We start from the raw sequence: 16,266 nt of genomic DNA on the forward strand, positions 1-16,266 counted from the left end.
TGGCTTTACCATGACTTAGATTCAGAAATGCATACGGATAACCTCTGCAACTTTTCTATATGCAGCCAACAAATCTGTCATGTATAATTATAAACACATTTATATGCCGGTCCAGCATCATTTCAACATATCTTGAAACAAGCCATTCCTTTCTTTGTTTCTTTTTGGCATTACATGCAACCATAGTATGTTTGGCCTGTCAACGCTTGACAGATGCGGGCCGCTTAAATTGTTTTTAAATATTAGATTAGGGTGCACTGAAAGATATACGGTGTCTCAAGTATAATAAAATAATGTCCAAAAAATAGCAATAATCTAAAGAAAGTGTTGCTAACAGGCAGACTGGATGACATAGCATGACTTTGGAAGAGTCTCAAGCTTTGTTCCTCTGCTTTCTCCTCAGGAACGTCTTGAAATTCGAGCCCAGAAGACGTTATATGAGCGGAATTTGCCATAAATCCTTATAATCTACAAATTGAAGTGACATGATTTAGCACATTAATGTGCTCTATATACAATTGTGGCTTTTTTTAAGTGCATATAATGTCTGCCAGATCCGTGTGGTTTTTTTGTTGTAAAATCAAGGAGGATTGCTGTTAATTTGGATTAGTGTGACGGTCACCTTATAAAATTGGGTTTACTTTTGATAAGTTTGACTGAGAATGTTATAACATCCATAGCAATGTTTTCATGTTTGTCCTATTCTAATCAATGCTATATCATTATCATTTTCTTCGCATATTATGTATTTTTTAGGTGGTATAATATTGATGTAAGTGTGCTATAGCAATATACGGTGGAATACGTTTACATGGACTTTAAAAACCTGAATCCTGCCAATATTCGGATTTTAAAATGGTTATTGACTGCGTGTAAACAAACTCTGTGACGATATATAGTAAATTTATTTATGGTTAGGGACATTGAGAAACACTATCAAAAAATAGTAGGCCATTTATGGTTCGTGAAATCCCGTAAAAACAATTATGTTTTATTTTTTAATAAAACCATTATCCTCAAACACAAAACACTGAAAATTTCAGAAGTGGCAGCACTGCTAAGTATCTGCCCCCCCAATGTTTTAAACCTGGAACCATATCTGAGTCGTCAAAGCAGCTCATGGATTTAACGTTCTGCCTGACAAGGACTTCGGACTCAGTTTCACTGTTTTCCGGCTTTTGGCTTAACCTCCCTCTGACCGGTGTGTTCTAATGGCCCAAGCTGACTGGTCGCCTTTGACATGTACTGCTCCCCTTGTCATGAGGTGAAGGGTATATAAGTGTCAGAGGCAAAGAGGAATTTGCGTCTACAAGTTAGAGGTGACTACCCTTTTTTCTTCACTGAGTTGTTTTGAAAGGCCAGAAGGTCAAGTTAGGCACTAATCCTCCTCTCATTCTCCTGAATGTGCGCATAACACTTGCAGTCCTAAACCAAACAAAGCGTCCCTTGCATCCTCACCAATTGGGAATCCGTGTTAGAATTTTACTTCTTTATTTGTCTATTCAACCAAGCACTCACAAGTTGAGTGCGAAGCTGTTCAAGGAAGACTTGAACTTTGGTTTTTAAGAGGCTTGTGTTCACTTAGGAACGGAAGTTCCACTAGGGGAAAGTTGGACGGATGGCTTTAAAATTTGGCTGTATAAATCATCTGTGTAGATTAAGCAATGTAAAAATGTTTTTGATGCAAAACAGTGTGCCAAAGAGTTGAGAGGATTGCAGCATTTACTCATATTTCAAGTAGAGAGGAAGATAACACTTAGCTATTGGGTTTCCAAAGTAATTTAAAACAACATCAAGTATGATTTCATGTGTACGGGCTCCGAGTGGACTCGCAATAACAGATACCTTGTTACCAAAATTCTGGTTCCGGTGACCTCACATACATCATCTGATCCGATAATTTCCCATGCCCACTCGAACGAGCGAATGAATTACCACCCACGTTCGTGCACACCTCTGGTTTATATACTGTATGTATAAATATATATTGGCATAACTCATAAGAAACTGCTTCTAGCTGATGAAAATGATCTGGCAGACAGCAGTTGCTTCTGGGGATTTCTGCATCACTTTTTTTCCCCCTCACACCATTTCACCCAAAAAATATTTATTCTTTGCAAGTTGAGAAATGATTGAATTTCTTGGACTAATCAAGCGTTGGGATTGAAGCCATGTTGTATCTTTTCAAACCCAGGAGAGTGTGTGTGTGTGTGTTGGGGGGGGGGGGGGGGGGGGGTATGTGTGTGAAGTGCAATAAGTAGAACCACGGTGAAGGTCAGTGGACACAAAGCATTCCTACACACATACACATTTCCTCATTCTATTGTAGTGAATTCCTCGGTACAATCAATGATACCAGTTTTCGATATATCATTGTACAAACAAGCGGAGACAATGTCAGATTCACTCAGACACACACCCAAACACACACACACGCACGCAAGAAAACCAAATGAGAAAACCTTGTGAAAACTTCGGAAACAACACAGCATGAGGTTTTGGTGTGTGTCCCAGGTCCCTGAAGACACACTCCTAAGCCAGGTGCCTTTCCTGTTTACTGACCTCCTTATTTGGGTGTTTTCTTTGGGTCCCTCCAGTCAACAACTTCCTGCGTAGCACACCGCTCTTTTCTGGACATGAAAGGAAGTCGGACGAAGTCCCTGGACAAAGCATTGTTTGGGAGCTGAGCTCATTTCAGGTTTTGCCTATTTCTGGACTCAGTTGAAGTATATTGTACCATATGTATACAAACAATCCAGCGCCTAATGGTTTCCTTTACATTTCCATTCATTTGGGACCGTCGCTGTGCATGACGGGATGCAAGATTTGATTTGGCTTTTTGTAACTTGAATCCAGCAATCATTTCAGAAGAAACAGACTTAGCAAGGGGTGTATAGGAGATGATTGCATTTCATTTCATTATCTTTTTCCTGCATAAAATTGGCAGCAATCTGCAAATATTCCACAGCGCTAATGCTATGTGCTCTCAACATGTTATCAGAAACACCGTAAAGCCCCAGACTGCAAAATCCCACACAAAGACGCACTCTTTTAACTCACACAATAGCAAAGCTGCTTTCATTCTAAGTCAAGACGAACACTTTGATAACTCGATAGCGGAAGATTACTCTATCTTGCGTAGAACTGATCTGTTCACTTTAACTTACACTCACTCCAGAATTTATCAAGCCTCCAGACACCTCTGTCTAACATGTTCTCCGCTGATACCTCAAGCCACCAGATTCCCTCAGCCCTTTGGAATTCAAAGGAGTGCGACAAGTCACCCTGGCGCGGTGAGTGTCCCGAGCACCATAGCATTGGAACAAGGGTGTTAGCTCACAGCCAGGAGTCACACTGTGCACATTTTTGGGCTTTGGGCCAAACATGATCATCACCACCCATTGCAATGACCGAAATACCTTACAATTAACATGTTATAGAGATTATTTTGGTAGCGGTGACTAGTATATTTTTCAGATATTTCAGATTCAGATATAGGCCAAATGTGGACATTTCAGAGATCCCATCATTGCAACCCAGACTTCATCCTCACCCATGTGGGAGAGTAAATGTTTTTTCCAACCCAATAGCCTCTGGTCAAAATCTGTGTCATTACTCCTTAAAGTTTCACAACTGATGTCAAAAGTGGAATGCTTGGGGACTCTTGGGACTGGTAACAACTCTGTGATAGACAGCAAAGATGAAGCAGCTTTGTGACATGGTGGACAGCTTTTTCAACCCAGTAGAATCTGGTTCAAATCAAGGCTGTTACTCCTTAAAGTTCTGTGATGATCATTGTTAGAAATAGAATGGTTAGCCATTTGAAACAAGCCCAAGATGAGGGACCCTTCGAGTTTGGAATGTCTGTGCGGCACAGTGTACAGGTTCTTCAGCCCAGTTGAATTGTTGTTTTAAATTTGGTTGTCACCCCTCAATGTTCTTTTGCACTGAAGTACTGGTACTGGTAAGAGAACAAAATCTACCGTAATTTCTGGACTATAAATTGCGCCCAAATACAACAAATATAAGGTTCATCAAACCTGCTGCCTTAAGTGGAATGAACGACACAAAACAAATGCTTTCAAAAGCGCAAAAGAAAAAAGGTTTTCCACTAAAGTGCTAGACTTTTGGATGTATCCTTTAAAAGTACAGTCGGCCTCTGATTAGAGCTAATCTTGTTTCACAAGACAGTCATCTGATGATGCAGTGGACCACTGAACTATCCTAAAATGTTTTCACTGGACTTGATCCATCATTTTATCATTGAGGTCTTTTAGGTTGTTTCTGCGGTTCCAAGGCTGTTTGAGAAGTTCGAATCCAACACTTAATTTTCTGTTTCACATATTTCTACACTAATTGCTTTGTGAGCAAAAGCAAAGATATCCACATGCCCATCAATTTACTATTCCCCTTGAAAGCTTTTTTTTTGCGTGTGTATGTTTTGGAGAGGGAAAGCATGGAATGATCATCGTTAGGCACATAATAATACTGCAAGATTTTGAGAATTTCTTCAATTTCTCCCATAGCCTCAAAAGTTAATTCAGTTATTGAATGCAGGCTTTGAGAGATTGCAGACTCATTTGTTCCCCAAAGGCCTCCGTGCCGGTGTTTTACAGTAAAATGTGATATGGCTGCATTAATCCTGCTGATTGGAGCTTGGCCCAGTAAGCAATTTGTGTCGGAGTGTGTGAACGCATGCTGATGCAGTATGCGTACACATCTGTTTTAGTCTACATGGGGCGTACACAGTGGCAAAACTGAATTAGGGGAACCACCGCAGTTAATAGATCTGCATGTATTTTATATTTAATACAGAGTTGTAATTCATCATAGCAGCTTTCTACACTAAGTTTCAGGGATAGCACAGAGGCATATGGAAGCTTTATGGTTTGGTGAATTTCTCTCATAATTAATTTCCTAATTTCCCAGAGAGTGTCTGTGCTCCTCCTGTTTCTCCCTGTCCCTTCTCTGCTGCATGACGCAGTGATCCCTGTTCCCCAAGTTGCCATGGAGACAGCATAGATGGTGTGATGGTCTAAGCAAGCTTTTTTGTTTTGATTAATCCATATAATTATCTAATTTATAAGATAGGAAGATCACAAAGACTTGAATAATGATCAAATTGAAAGGTAATGATTGTATTAGGTAGACAGCTGATTGTAGATGTCTGCACTGAGTGCTGGTAAAAACAGCTCCCACCAAACAACTGCATTCCAAACCATACTGCAAAGTGGGCTAAGTGCACGTCCAGGGTAAAAGTCTTGCATCAATCTCTACCGACAGCTCCCAACCTTGCAATAATCTTAGTCAATGTCCCTATCTGTGCTGTCATCATCCCACACATGCGTGACCTGCCACCCGCATCAAAGCTCTTACACTCATTCGTCCTCGCAGTCACACTCAAGACTCCATCATCGGCTACCGGCCGCAATCAATGTTGGCCGCATTCCCACTTTCAAGTCGATTATGTATCTCCCCCAGCCTAATATCACACTGGCCCTCATTTATCTTCCTCTGATGGAATGAGAAAAAAATACCAGAATCTCACTTTGTTTGGTCTAAATTTACTCAAGCAAGAGCAGACCATGGGTGTTTCTAGCCCCCTTCTTTTAATTGCATTAAAATGTGCAAAACAATGAAAATTGAAAAGAGCTCACCCTTCAACCTCTGATCCTAGAGTCACCCCTGGATCAAACCATCATCATTCCTAAACTTGAGTCAAGCAGATCGCAAGTCCTAAAATTGCCAACTTTCATGTGACTTGAGTTCCCCACAATTCCATGAAAAAAAAAAAACTCCTGTATTCCCAGTGACACTATTTCACATTATGTTTCATATAACACTTTACCAGTAGAGGTGCTAACACGACAAACTACAGATCTTCTACAATGTGCATCAGCTTTTCACAAACTGATGTTTGCGAGTGAGCGACCCCTCACTGTTTACTCAGCCGTGCGCTATCTAGGAAGGTCACCAAAGCTTTGATACCAGTGTCCCATCTGCTATAAATTAACTCTTAGTGCACATTTATGAACTTTCGCCTTTTTTTCGAGGGGGTCAGCTTTGCTCTTGACTTGAGCACTCACATTTTTTAAAAATCTAATAGTCCAATCGGCTTCCTTTTTCTTCAGAGAGTGTCTGTGTTGGTTCCTTGGTGCCTTTCCTTCCCCTCTGACTGAGCTCTGACTCATGCACTCTTCTACCCCGTTGCCACGGCTACCGTTTATTAATATTGATCTTTAACTTTGTGCCTCATCACAGTGTGCGTGTGACACTGCCTCTCACAAATGCACACAGAATCCCTCACCACCATCACACACATGCACGCACGCGCACTTACATAAGGCTCAGGGTCCAGCTGATTGTGAGGTTTGGTTTTGAAGCAATTTTTTGTGGCTGTTGGAGTAGAAATTACTTTGGCAACAGTGATCCCTTGTGGTGACATAGAGACCTACACAATTTAGAAGCAGCTTCAGGACCAACTAGCATATTTTGTGCAATCAAACAATTCTGAGAAAATTTGCAAATTATTATCATAATGTTAGGAGTTATAGTCATCGTGATAGTTGTGTCTAAATTGCACATATCCATTATCTCAGGCGCTTATCCCCACAAAGATTGCTGGGGTGCTGGAGCGTATCACAGCTGTCTTTGGGCAGTCTTTGGCGTACACCCTGAACATGTCGCAAGCCAATTGCACGGCAAACGCAGACAAACAGATGAACAATCACACCTAAAGACAATCACTATTCATTACATTACTGAGAAGGAGGAGGGTATAAAATTACGCTCGTAATAATAAAATCGTCAAGTCAAGGTCATCAAAATCATCATTACAATAATGAAAATCATTACAATAAATTGTAATAAGTTAGTAGAATTATTTGAAGGATTTCTAACCTCAAATAGTCAGAATCTGATGCCCTTTCAAAGTTTGTAAACAATGTGATACCATCTAAGAGGTGCAGCTTAACTGAAGACAAAAACATCCAGTGCGCTTGTTTCAACACAGTGTGGTTGTAGGGGAAAAAAAAGGTCATTTGTGTGAATATTAGATTAAATATACTCTCCACGACCGTAGATATACTTTCTCCTAATCGCATTCAACCACAGCCGTCGGCAATTTCTCTGACTGGCAGAGGCTGGGATGCAATACAATTTCAAGTTGTATTTTTTGTGAGGTGGTTTTGGTAAGTAAAAACAAGGCAATGTTTTTCTACATAAAAATAGCAGTCTAACCCTGGCTTCAGTTCAATTATCTCCAGCATCTGTTTGTTTTGCCTCCAGTCAACCTCATAACGTCATTGTGACAACACAAGTGCATATTGAGTATATAATAGTACTAATAATATGCAGTCCATAAAATAATCTGTAATCAGTTTGAGCCCACCAATTCAAATAAAACCAAGAAAAAGAAACATGAATGCACAGCATTGTGTTAATTGTTATGAATAGAATAGAACTTTATTGTTTCTATCTCAGGAACAATGAAAAGCGTTTAAATGTTGATCCTCTTTCATTGTGTTATCTGTGGATTATGCTCACTAAACAAATTGGAAGGAATAAAAGCATATTATCTCTTCTGAGATGCAACCCCAGTAAAAGCAACGGCTTGATACCAGAATGATGCCAAGAAACCTACTCAGTAGTGGGTTTATTGCTTATTTTATTGTACCGTCTTTATTATTGGAACTAATATTCATCCTGGTTATAGCATGTATTTATTTGTTCAAAGTTCATAGTGCTCAGTCATAAAATTGGAATATTCCAGCAGGGTCGGTCCTAGGATTTTGCTGGCCCTTAAAAGAGATTTTTTGTGACCCCAAAACACTTACAGGACAGCAACCAAATCATGCACACTATTCATAACTAAATGATGATGAACACATGCACTCAAACTACTTAACACTCGCTTTCATCAATGGATTATTGCTTCTGTCTAGCAATGTATCAATTTGGGGGGGCGGCAGTTGAATTCGATTTTTATGATAATTAAAACTGAAGAGTGATTGCAAAACTGCAGGCAGTTCTTTTTATCTAGCATGTTAATTTAAATTCCCTACATCTTACCAGATAAGCAAAATTGCACTGACTAGCTGTAGCGAACCTTGCCAGTTTATTATGATCAGATCAGCTACATCTACATGGCAAATTGTTTGTGCAGTCATAATTGAGTCAGTGCAGTGAGAGGGGTGTGCAGCTCCCAACAGGTTAGTACTATTCATAACTGCCAACAGAAAGATAGCATTTTTGGAATCAAGAGCATTAGTGATGGCTTTTTTTCTTATCCTTGCAACCATTGGCATAGCATTGTAAGTTTAATTTAGTGTTATGGTGTTATTGTTGTTTTGATTTTTACAGCTTCTAACTATTTAATTGCAAAGTTTTATTTATTTATTTATTTATTTATTTATCTATTTATTTATTTATTTATTTATTTATTCATAAACAGTTAAAAGCAGCCATCAAAACTAACTCAACCACAATTGGGTTCTCCAGTGCTGTGTTTAGAGGACAAACATAACAGTTGTATATTTGCAGGTCTGAGTTAAATTCTGATGATAAGCGTCATGGATTTATTGCACTTTACTGTTTCGTGACAGAAGTGGATAGGCAGATGTTATTTCAAATAAACCTAAATTAACAAATGATACCGATGATAATGATGATTTACTCAGGGTTTTCATCATTTGATACTTTAGTCGTATTAACTCATTTTTTTTGAATGTCAGGTGACATGTTTAGTTTAGGCATAAGTACTGTACAATATTATCCATACTTCATAACGGGCCAACTGTATGATAACAAATCAAAAGAATTTATTAATTCATGAGAGAAATTGGTGTAATTTATTAAATTATTATAAAATAGCATCTGTCTCATTATTGTATCAACAATAATCGTTCGGAACCTTTTTGTACCGCCACCTACATATTGGTTGGCCTCGATTGACCCACCGGAGTAGTTTTATTTCCCCAAACCCCAAATTTCCTTGTAATATTACTGTAAATTATAGCGTGTGTTAATATTTGGTGTTGTTGGATTAAATTTGTTATGATTTTTCTTTCTGTGTAATGACAAACAAATGCAACATCAATTATTGATGGTAGTTTTCCGGAGTAACATTGCTGATTTTCCTTCACTTTTTATGCACCAGCCTAAGGCCCTACTCGCCTTCAAAACGTGGAATGATTTCTTCCAACAAATGTGCGTTCTAGCTCCTTTTGTTCCAGGGGTAAACCGGACACAGCTGCCTTCACTTCCTGTTATGATTTACAGTATGCCGTGTTCATAATAGGACATGTGTTCTTATTCAAGTCTAAATTTGGCATCTGTCTCAAAGCATCATAGCTGCAATGAGATGACATGAAACACATTTGTTCATATGTGAACTCTTTTCCCAAATCCTGAATATCTATTTTGATGATTCCGTTAAAAACATGACATATGTCATCAAGCATCATTGCTGAATTCCCAATGATGTGATATGAACACATGCACGTTCACATATATATTCCAAATAAGTCATTTTGATTTGAAATGTATTCACACAACTACGCAAATTTTACATTTCAGTTTATCCTGTTAAGACAAATCTGTGGCTCAGTCTGAGCATGTACAACAGAGGCTGAATATTAATGTACTTTACTATTAATGTTTTTTAAAATCTGGATAATAAAAGTTATTAACCAATCCTATACTGTATGTTCATAGAGAGTATAAAGTGTAACTTGTGATCATTTGTGAAAAAAAAAACACTTGGGTTGAAGTCAAGCAACTTTATGAATTTAAGACGGCATGAAGGGGGCATCAGATATTTTATTACAATATTTTTAGAACAGAAAGCAATAAAAAGAAAAGAATGCACCAATATCACATGATTGCTGAATTGAGCCAGCGGGAGGAAGAGGAGTTGGAAGAGATAGATAAGGAGAGAGAGGGAGAGAGAGAGAGAGAGAGAGAGAGAGAGAGAGAGAGAGAGAGAGAGAGAGAGAGAGAGAGAGAGAGAGAGAGAGAGAGAGAGAGAGAGAGAGAGAGCAAGGGAAGTAGGTCCATTTCTCACTACCAATCCACATTGACCGAGCGTTCAACGGTGCACCTGCTCCAGTCAGGCCCGACCCACCTCAGCCCACGCAGCGTGTGGATGTGCTTTTGGGGCAAGATGCTCTCCATTTTGGCTCTTCTTCTGTTGGTCCTGCAAGGTATTTGAAATTTGAGCAATCTAAAAGTTCTTTGTCTTCATTAATGTGATTCTGCTTGTTACCTCACATTCAAGACACAATGAGAGCTGTTGTTGAAGTCTGAAAGTTCAATGTGCCTGTTTTATATTATGCTCAGTTTACAGTAAAGGAAGCTCATCCTGCAAAGTGGAATTCATTACCTGCTCTCCAATTCCATTTCAGTGCATATAAATGTGTTCACAAAAGTACTTTATTGAATTAGACTACGCATTGTGATTTATTGACTCACTACTGCTTTGATTGTATAAGAGGTTCAGTGTTGGTGTTCAAGGAGAAGCCAACTTGGTACTATAAAAAACTGCTGACAGAATGCTTTGTGTCACTTTTCAAGGTCTCTTCTCATTTCAGGAAACGTCAGCGGTGTCGCATTGTTGGAGGCCACTGAGAGGAACTGTTCCCTGTCCCCACCGGTGAGCTCTACATGACACAAATGACTTTATTTTTTTTATTTCATATTGCAAAAACTCATTTATTCTATTTTTTCAATACTGTTGATGTTTTCAATGAATAAATAAAATATATTTTAATTATATTTTAGAATACTTTTAGGATATATATTTTTTGAATAACGTGTATGTTGCAGAGCTGTGTTTGATGCCCACACATGCATGATGGACATTTTCGAGCCATAAAAGTAAAGCTCAGAATGACAATTTAATTTCATAAATAAATCTGTAATTTCTTATATGCATGTTTTCTCAAGTATTTATAAGAAACATTTTACCTTTTTTTTAAAAATATTTTTGCATTTCTTTTTTGAATGAGTATTTTCAAAGAAATATTTTTGCTCTTGTTTTTTTATAATAACGTGGTATTTGTTCAAAGTACAGCTCAAGAAAGATTGATTAATTACATTTTATAACTCATATATTTTTTTTATTTGTTATTTGTTGTCTTGAAATGACAGCACAGTGGAAGTGTTTACCATATCTGCCTGACAATTTGTCGTGGGTCAAAATCTGGGCTCTATCCATCCTGCGTAGCATTTTAAAGATATATTCCCAGATATTAAAACTATTTCTATTTCAAATGTTCATAAACTAAAGATTTTTTTAATCATAACCTTTAAGTCAATCCATGCTCAGAAAGCTTATGTACTATTGTTGTTATTGTGACACATAGCTTTGGTTGCTGCTCACAGTTAATGATTACAATGAAAGATACAGGAAAGGATGAGGCAGCAGTTATTCATGTTATCAAATCTGTCTTTCACTGCATGTGTGCGTGTGCGTGCGTGTGTGCGTGTACATCAGTTCCTCCCCAGCACAGCTGTGAACAGCAGTCTCCGGTTGCAGGAATTGCGAGAACGAATGCTCCTCTCCAGCATCTCAGCCTACATTATCCCAGGCACGGATGCCCACTTGGTACCGCAGCTGTCACTCATCTTAAAATGCATTTCCTGTTCCCATGTGTGTGATCATTAACGGTAATACTGTGTGTCAGAGTGAATACATCGCACCACGTGATGCAAGGCTGGCGTTCATGACGGGCTTTACGGGCTCCACAGGTAACATTTTCCTACTTTTCTTTTTCTTCCAGTGACTCAACATCCCACATCTGAGCTGCTTTTATCCTCTTAATAACCTCCCCCTCACTAAATTAAAAGAGATAGTTTACTCAGTATTAATTATCCCACAGCTTCAGCAAACTTACTTTATCCTTCCATATGGAGTAGTCAGATAAAAGATGGCAACAGTGAAGTCGCACTTTATTAGATTACTTTAACTTTCCCGTGTCCTTTTTTGTATACATTAGCCGAGGATTGTGGTGCACTCACAGCCATGTGCAATTTAATGCTCCCGCCTGGCTACAGGCACAGCCGTGGTCACGCCGGGCAAAGCGGCGCTGTGGACGGACAGCCGCTACTGGGTCCAAGCGGAGAGACAGATGGACTGCAATTGGGAGCTGCAAAAAGACGGTAGGCCTGACCACAAAGTCACTGGAAGATCTTTGACATGCAACTGAGATCAAGCTGCACTTTAGACAGGCGCCAAATGTTGGCTCCACTGTGTCGGATTTAGCAAACCAGCCCCGGAACATTGCTGAGACAAAGCTGCATTCATTCAAAATATGCAGCAAAGCAGCCCCAGCAGGAGAAACGTCATTTGCCATCATGCAGTTTGGCAAATTGGTGGGAAAAATGGAGGTGGCTTAGTTATATTCTGGGGCTCCTTAGCTTCATGCACCACAGGTTGTCTTGTCCCTGTAGGGAGAGCAGTGATTCTGCTGTGGCACATTAGTGTGTCGTGAGAGATCATCAGGATTTTTTTCCCAATGTTCCTTGGCTTAATAAAAGTTGCAAAATACTGCTGTAGGGGACAGTAAAATGTGTACACACCCTGAAGCAGCTGCTCAGTGTCAGCCAGGGTTACTTCGCTACATCCGTCACAGTGTCTCATGACTTTGAAAGCATTTTGGAGCAAAATGTGTTATTCTTTGCATCAGCCGCAGGTCGTGGGTCCTCCAATTGAATAATGCTAGCATTGTGTTTGTTGTTTTACTGTTAGTGGTCATGAAAACAAGCCATGACTGATTATGAAGGCCCCAATCCAAGTTGCTTCAGTGTTAAATCAGTTTAGTGTTCAACGGTCCCAACTTTGTCCAAGACAAAGACGTTGGCAAGTTGCTACTTTTCTATTCGAGAAGGCTATGGCCTTCAAAATGAAGGGCTTTCTTTCACTTCAACACAGTTCATTGACACCTGAGCATGAAAAGGTGAATTTGTGAGAAGCTAATTCAGAAATCCTAAACCACAGGTGTCAAACTCAAGGCCCGGGGGCCAGATACGGCCCGCCACATCATTTTATGTGGCCCGCAAAGACAAATTGTACATCAAATTCATGTGTCATTACTAGAATTGCAAATTGTCATCACTTTTAATCATATCTTTTTTTTATATATATTTGACCAGTTTTTACTCGTCTGATTTGAAAACGAGTTATTTGTCAGTTTGTTTTGTAGCTTTTACTGTATATAATATGAGGTGCTCATACATTTATTTGGGGTGACAGTCATAATGGCCCTCCGAAAGAAGCTATGACTACAATGCGGCCTGCGAAAAAAATTAGTTTGACACCCCTGTCCTAAACAAACAACACTTTCAAGAAAGTTTCTTCATACTTTTGAGAATTATTGTCGTGTTGTAAGTCGCCAACTATTATGAATGGGGAATTGGACCTTGAAATTGATTGCGAAGTGCTGTGGATCAGTAATTACGGTGCCATGTCATCTGTCATTTCACAGTGTCCATAAGCAGCATAGCGGAGTGGCTCATCTCAGAGGTACCGCATGGCGGCAACATCGGCTTTGATCCATTCCTCTTCTCTCTCAGTGAGTCTTTATCACCGCTCCCATCAGTCTTCATTAACAACTCCGGAGGTCGCAGAGACCACAGACAGCTCCCACATGATTGATTGGCTCCAGAGTGCTTAATAGTCTGCCATTTCCTCCATCAGAAACGCAGGAAGCCTACGGAATGAGTCTGGAGTCGAGCAACCGGAGCCTCAAGTCGATGCCTGGCAACCTGGTGGACCAAGTGTGGAAAGAGAGACCTCCCATCTCGCCTGATAGCCTCATACGCCTGCCAGACAGAGTCATACGTGCGTGCCTTTTCCTTCCTGTTCCTGGGTGCTGATAAATACTGATGCGGCCTCACCATTAACAGCTTGGTGATGTTTTTATGGTTGACAGATTGAATGCTAACTTTGGGGGAATGAACAAGGAAGGAAGTTATTCTGCCATCCATTGGCCTCATAGGCTCATTAGCCTTTAAGGTCACACAGGAGGCAAATGGAACAAATGGAGAGCATCATAAATCTAATATTTGTGCATGCATTTGACAGCATGTCTGGATAAGGACACTCAATCCGAGATGTGAAACATTGTTGCTGGGATTTTAATGCCTGTGTAAATTTACACATAATATCAGAGAAGCATCACGCAGTTAAGGCCAACTTTCCAATTTATATTCTTTGTCATCAGGTATTTGTGTAAGATTGTCTAAGTAAAGGCAGTGCCCTGCTTAATGGTTTCCCTAATGGAGGTTTCACTGCTCAAGTATCATACCAGGATCAAGCCCTAACGTGGTCGAGAAAAAGAAATACCCTAATTAGTATTAATAGCAGGACATGTACAAGGATTGTGTGACAATCCATTCAATGTAGAGGTGGGATTACGCCAAAGATCAGCTCATTTTGTTAATGATTGTATTTGTTTATATTGTAAGTGCCTGGTATTTGTTTCATTTAGCTGAGATAGGCTCTAACTCAAGAGGATGGACGCAAGATAAAAGTGTTATACATGCACATTGTAATGAGTAACAAACATAAATTAATGTCATCCACAGAAAGGCCTTGGCAAATGAAAGTGGAGCAAATCCGAAATCATATGAAGGAGAATCCTTACGAGCCCACCGCTCTCCTGCTGTCAGCGCTCGATGAGACAGCATGTAAGTCACTTTAAAACGAACACTACATTACATACACACAACAAACTTTTTGATATCCGTGATGTGTACTGTATTTCTCATTTTCAAGGGCTGTTCAATATGCGTGGCAATGACATCCCTTACAACCCTTTTTTCTACTCATACACACTGCTGACCATGGATGAGATCTGGTACATTTTCTCTTGATCCCGTCGAGAGGCCAGCAAGGACATAATTCAGGATTACCTAATAGTCTCATAATTTCCTGAAAAGTGCTAACTCGTACTGGAATGCTAAACTATAATAACCTGAAATGCTTTTGTGTAATATTCCCAAATCTGCATTTTGGTAGTGTGTGATGTCTCGGCAGTGTCTGTGGAAGCATTTCAATTGCCTGTGAGGTCATCCTGAATGATATCTCTTCTGGCTCTAATGTGTAAGCATGTGATTGCTTTATTGAGCATCTTTCCTCACGACATGTCTATCAGGCTCTTTTTGCACAGAGAAAGGGTGACAGAAGAGCTGAGGACGTACCTGAACGCTTCATGCAGCGGGCCGTTCTGTGTGCAGCTGAAAAGCTACGACACAATCTTGGATCACCTCAAGGAGTACGTGAGCAGCCGGCCGGAGGTCAAAGTGTGGATCGGCACCGAGTACACCAATTACGCACTTTATGAGATCATAAAAACAGAGGTATGATACTCATAGTCTACTGATTTGTATTTGTGATGACTATTATACATAATATACGAAATGAAAAGAAGTATTTGGACACCTGGGGAAACAAGCTGAAGAGACGGTTGAGTGTGTCTGTGGAAATTGCACTTGAGAGAGTAGCATGTTTGCACATTTGTCTCGCAGATTCTGGTTTTGAATTTGGGTACCAACAGAAAGCGCTCACAATAAGTGAAATGCTCTCACACATCAACCCATCCCCCCGTTGTCCAAAATGTCTTGTTAGCTTGAAGAATTAAGATTTCGGAAGCAGACTAATCCGACTTCTCATTGAGTAATGAATTTTTATGTCCCAAAGCTTTTGTCTTATGTACGTACTTCCCTGTGTGATTAGATTTTTCTTGCTGCATTTTTACTGACTTGCATCTTGTAGGACAAAGTCATGAGCACCTCCTATTCTCCTGTACTGACCACCAAAGCTGTGAAAGATGACACTGAGCAGCGCATCTTGAGGGATGCTCACGTATGTCATCCACGCACGCCAATGCATGATTAATTTACTGTTATTATTAATACTAATATTAATACTGCTAGTAGTAGGAGGACTATTAGTAGTACTATTTAGTAGTATTTATTAATACTCAGGGGGATAGGGTCCAGGCTGACCTGCAATTAGCAAAATGTTGAATTGCGTCTTTAATTGACACCCATCTACAGTAAATGCTTATACATTTGTTTTTTAAACAAAATTGAGTGAAAAAGTAAATGCTTACGTTGGTTTTTTAAACAAATTTTTGGAAGAAACAAATTGAGGGAAAAAAAGCGTTTTCCCCCAAAAAACGAGGGTTTTCTCCTCCAACATGGCACGGTGTTACAAAAAATATTTTTAAACAATAAGTAAAATGGCGAATCCGTAGGTGCCAA

At 39.6% G+C, this 16,266-nt stretch overlaps 1 protein-coding gene across 4 annotated transcripts in view; it reads left to right on the plus strand.

Moving 5' to 3' along the window:
• Positions 1 to 16,266, plus strand: part of xpnpep2 (X-prolyl aminopeptidase (aminopeptidase P) 2, membrane-bound) — a 100,771-nt gene that overhangs the window by 80,190 nt on the left and 4,315 nt on the right. For 3 of the 4 annotated variants that reach the window (XM_088373823.1, XM_088373805.1, XM_088373814.1), the window contains 10 exons: positions 10,590 to 10,651; positions 11,495 to 11,605; positions 11,685 to 11,748; positions 12,055 to 12,159; positions 13,485 to 13,571; positions 13,697 to 13,840; positions 14,587 to 14,688; positions 14,777 to 14,858; positions 15,156 to 15,360; positions 15,776 to 15,865. In XM_088373823.1, coding sequence (XP_088229949.1) covers positions 11,552 to 11,605; positions 11,685 to 11,748; positions 12,055 to 12,159; positions 13,485 to 13,571; positions 13,697 to 13,840; positions 14,587 to 14,688; positions 14,777 to 14,858; positions 15,156 to 15,360; positions 15,776 to 15,865 — 933 coding nt within the window. In that variant the 5' untranslated portion in view covers positions 10,590 to 10,651; positions 11,495 to 11,551. Of the gene's footprint in view, positions 1 to 10,070; positions 10,203 to 10,589; positions 10,652 to 11,494; positions 11,606 to 11,684; positions 11,749 to 12,054; positions 12,160 to 13,484; positions 13,572 to 13,696; positions 13,841 to 14,586; positions 14,689 to 14,776; positions 14,859 to 15,155; positions 15,361 to 15,775; positions 15,866 to 16,266 lie in introns of those variants that run through there. The other variant, XM_088373796.1, reaches the window with a different exon arrangement.

Source organism: Syngnathus floridae, chromosome 1 (genome assembly GCF_059516105.1).
Source record: "Syngnathus floridae isolate MCC-2025c chromosome 1, RoL_Sflo_1.0, whole genome shotgun sequence".
NCBI lineage: Eukaryota > Metazoa > Chordata > Actinopteri > Syngnathiformes > Syngnathidae > Syngnathus > Syngnathus floridae.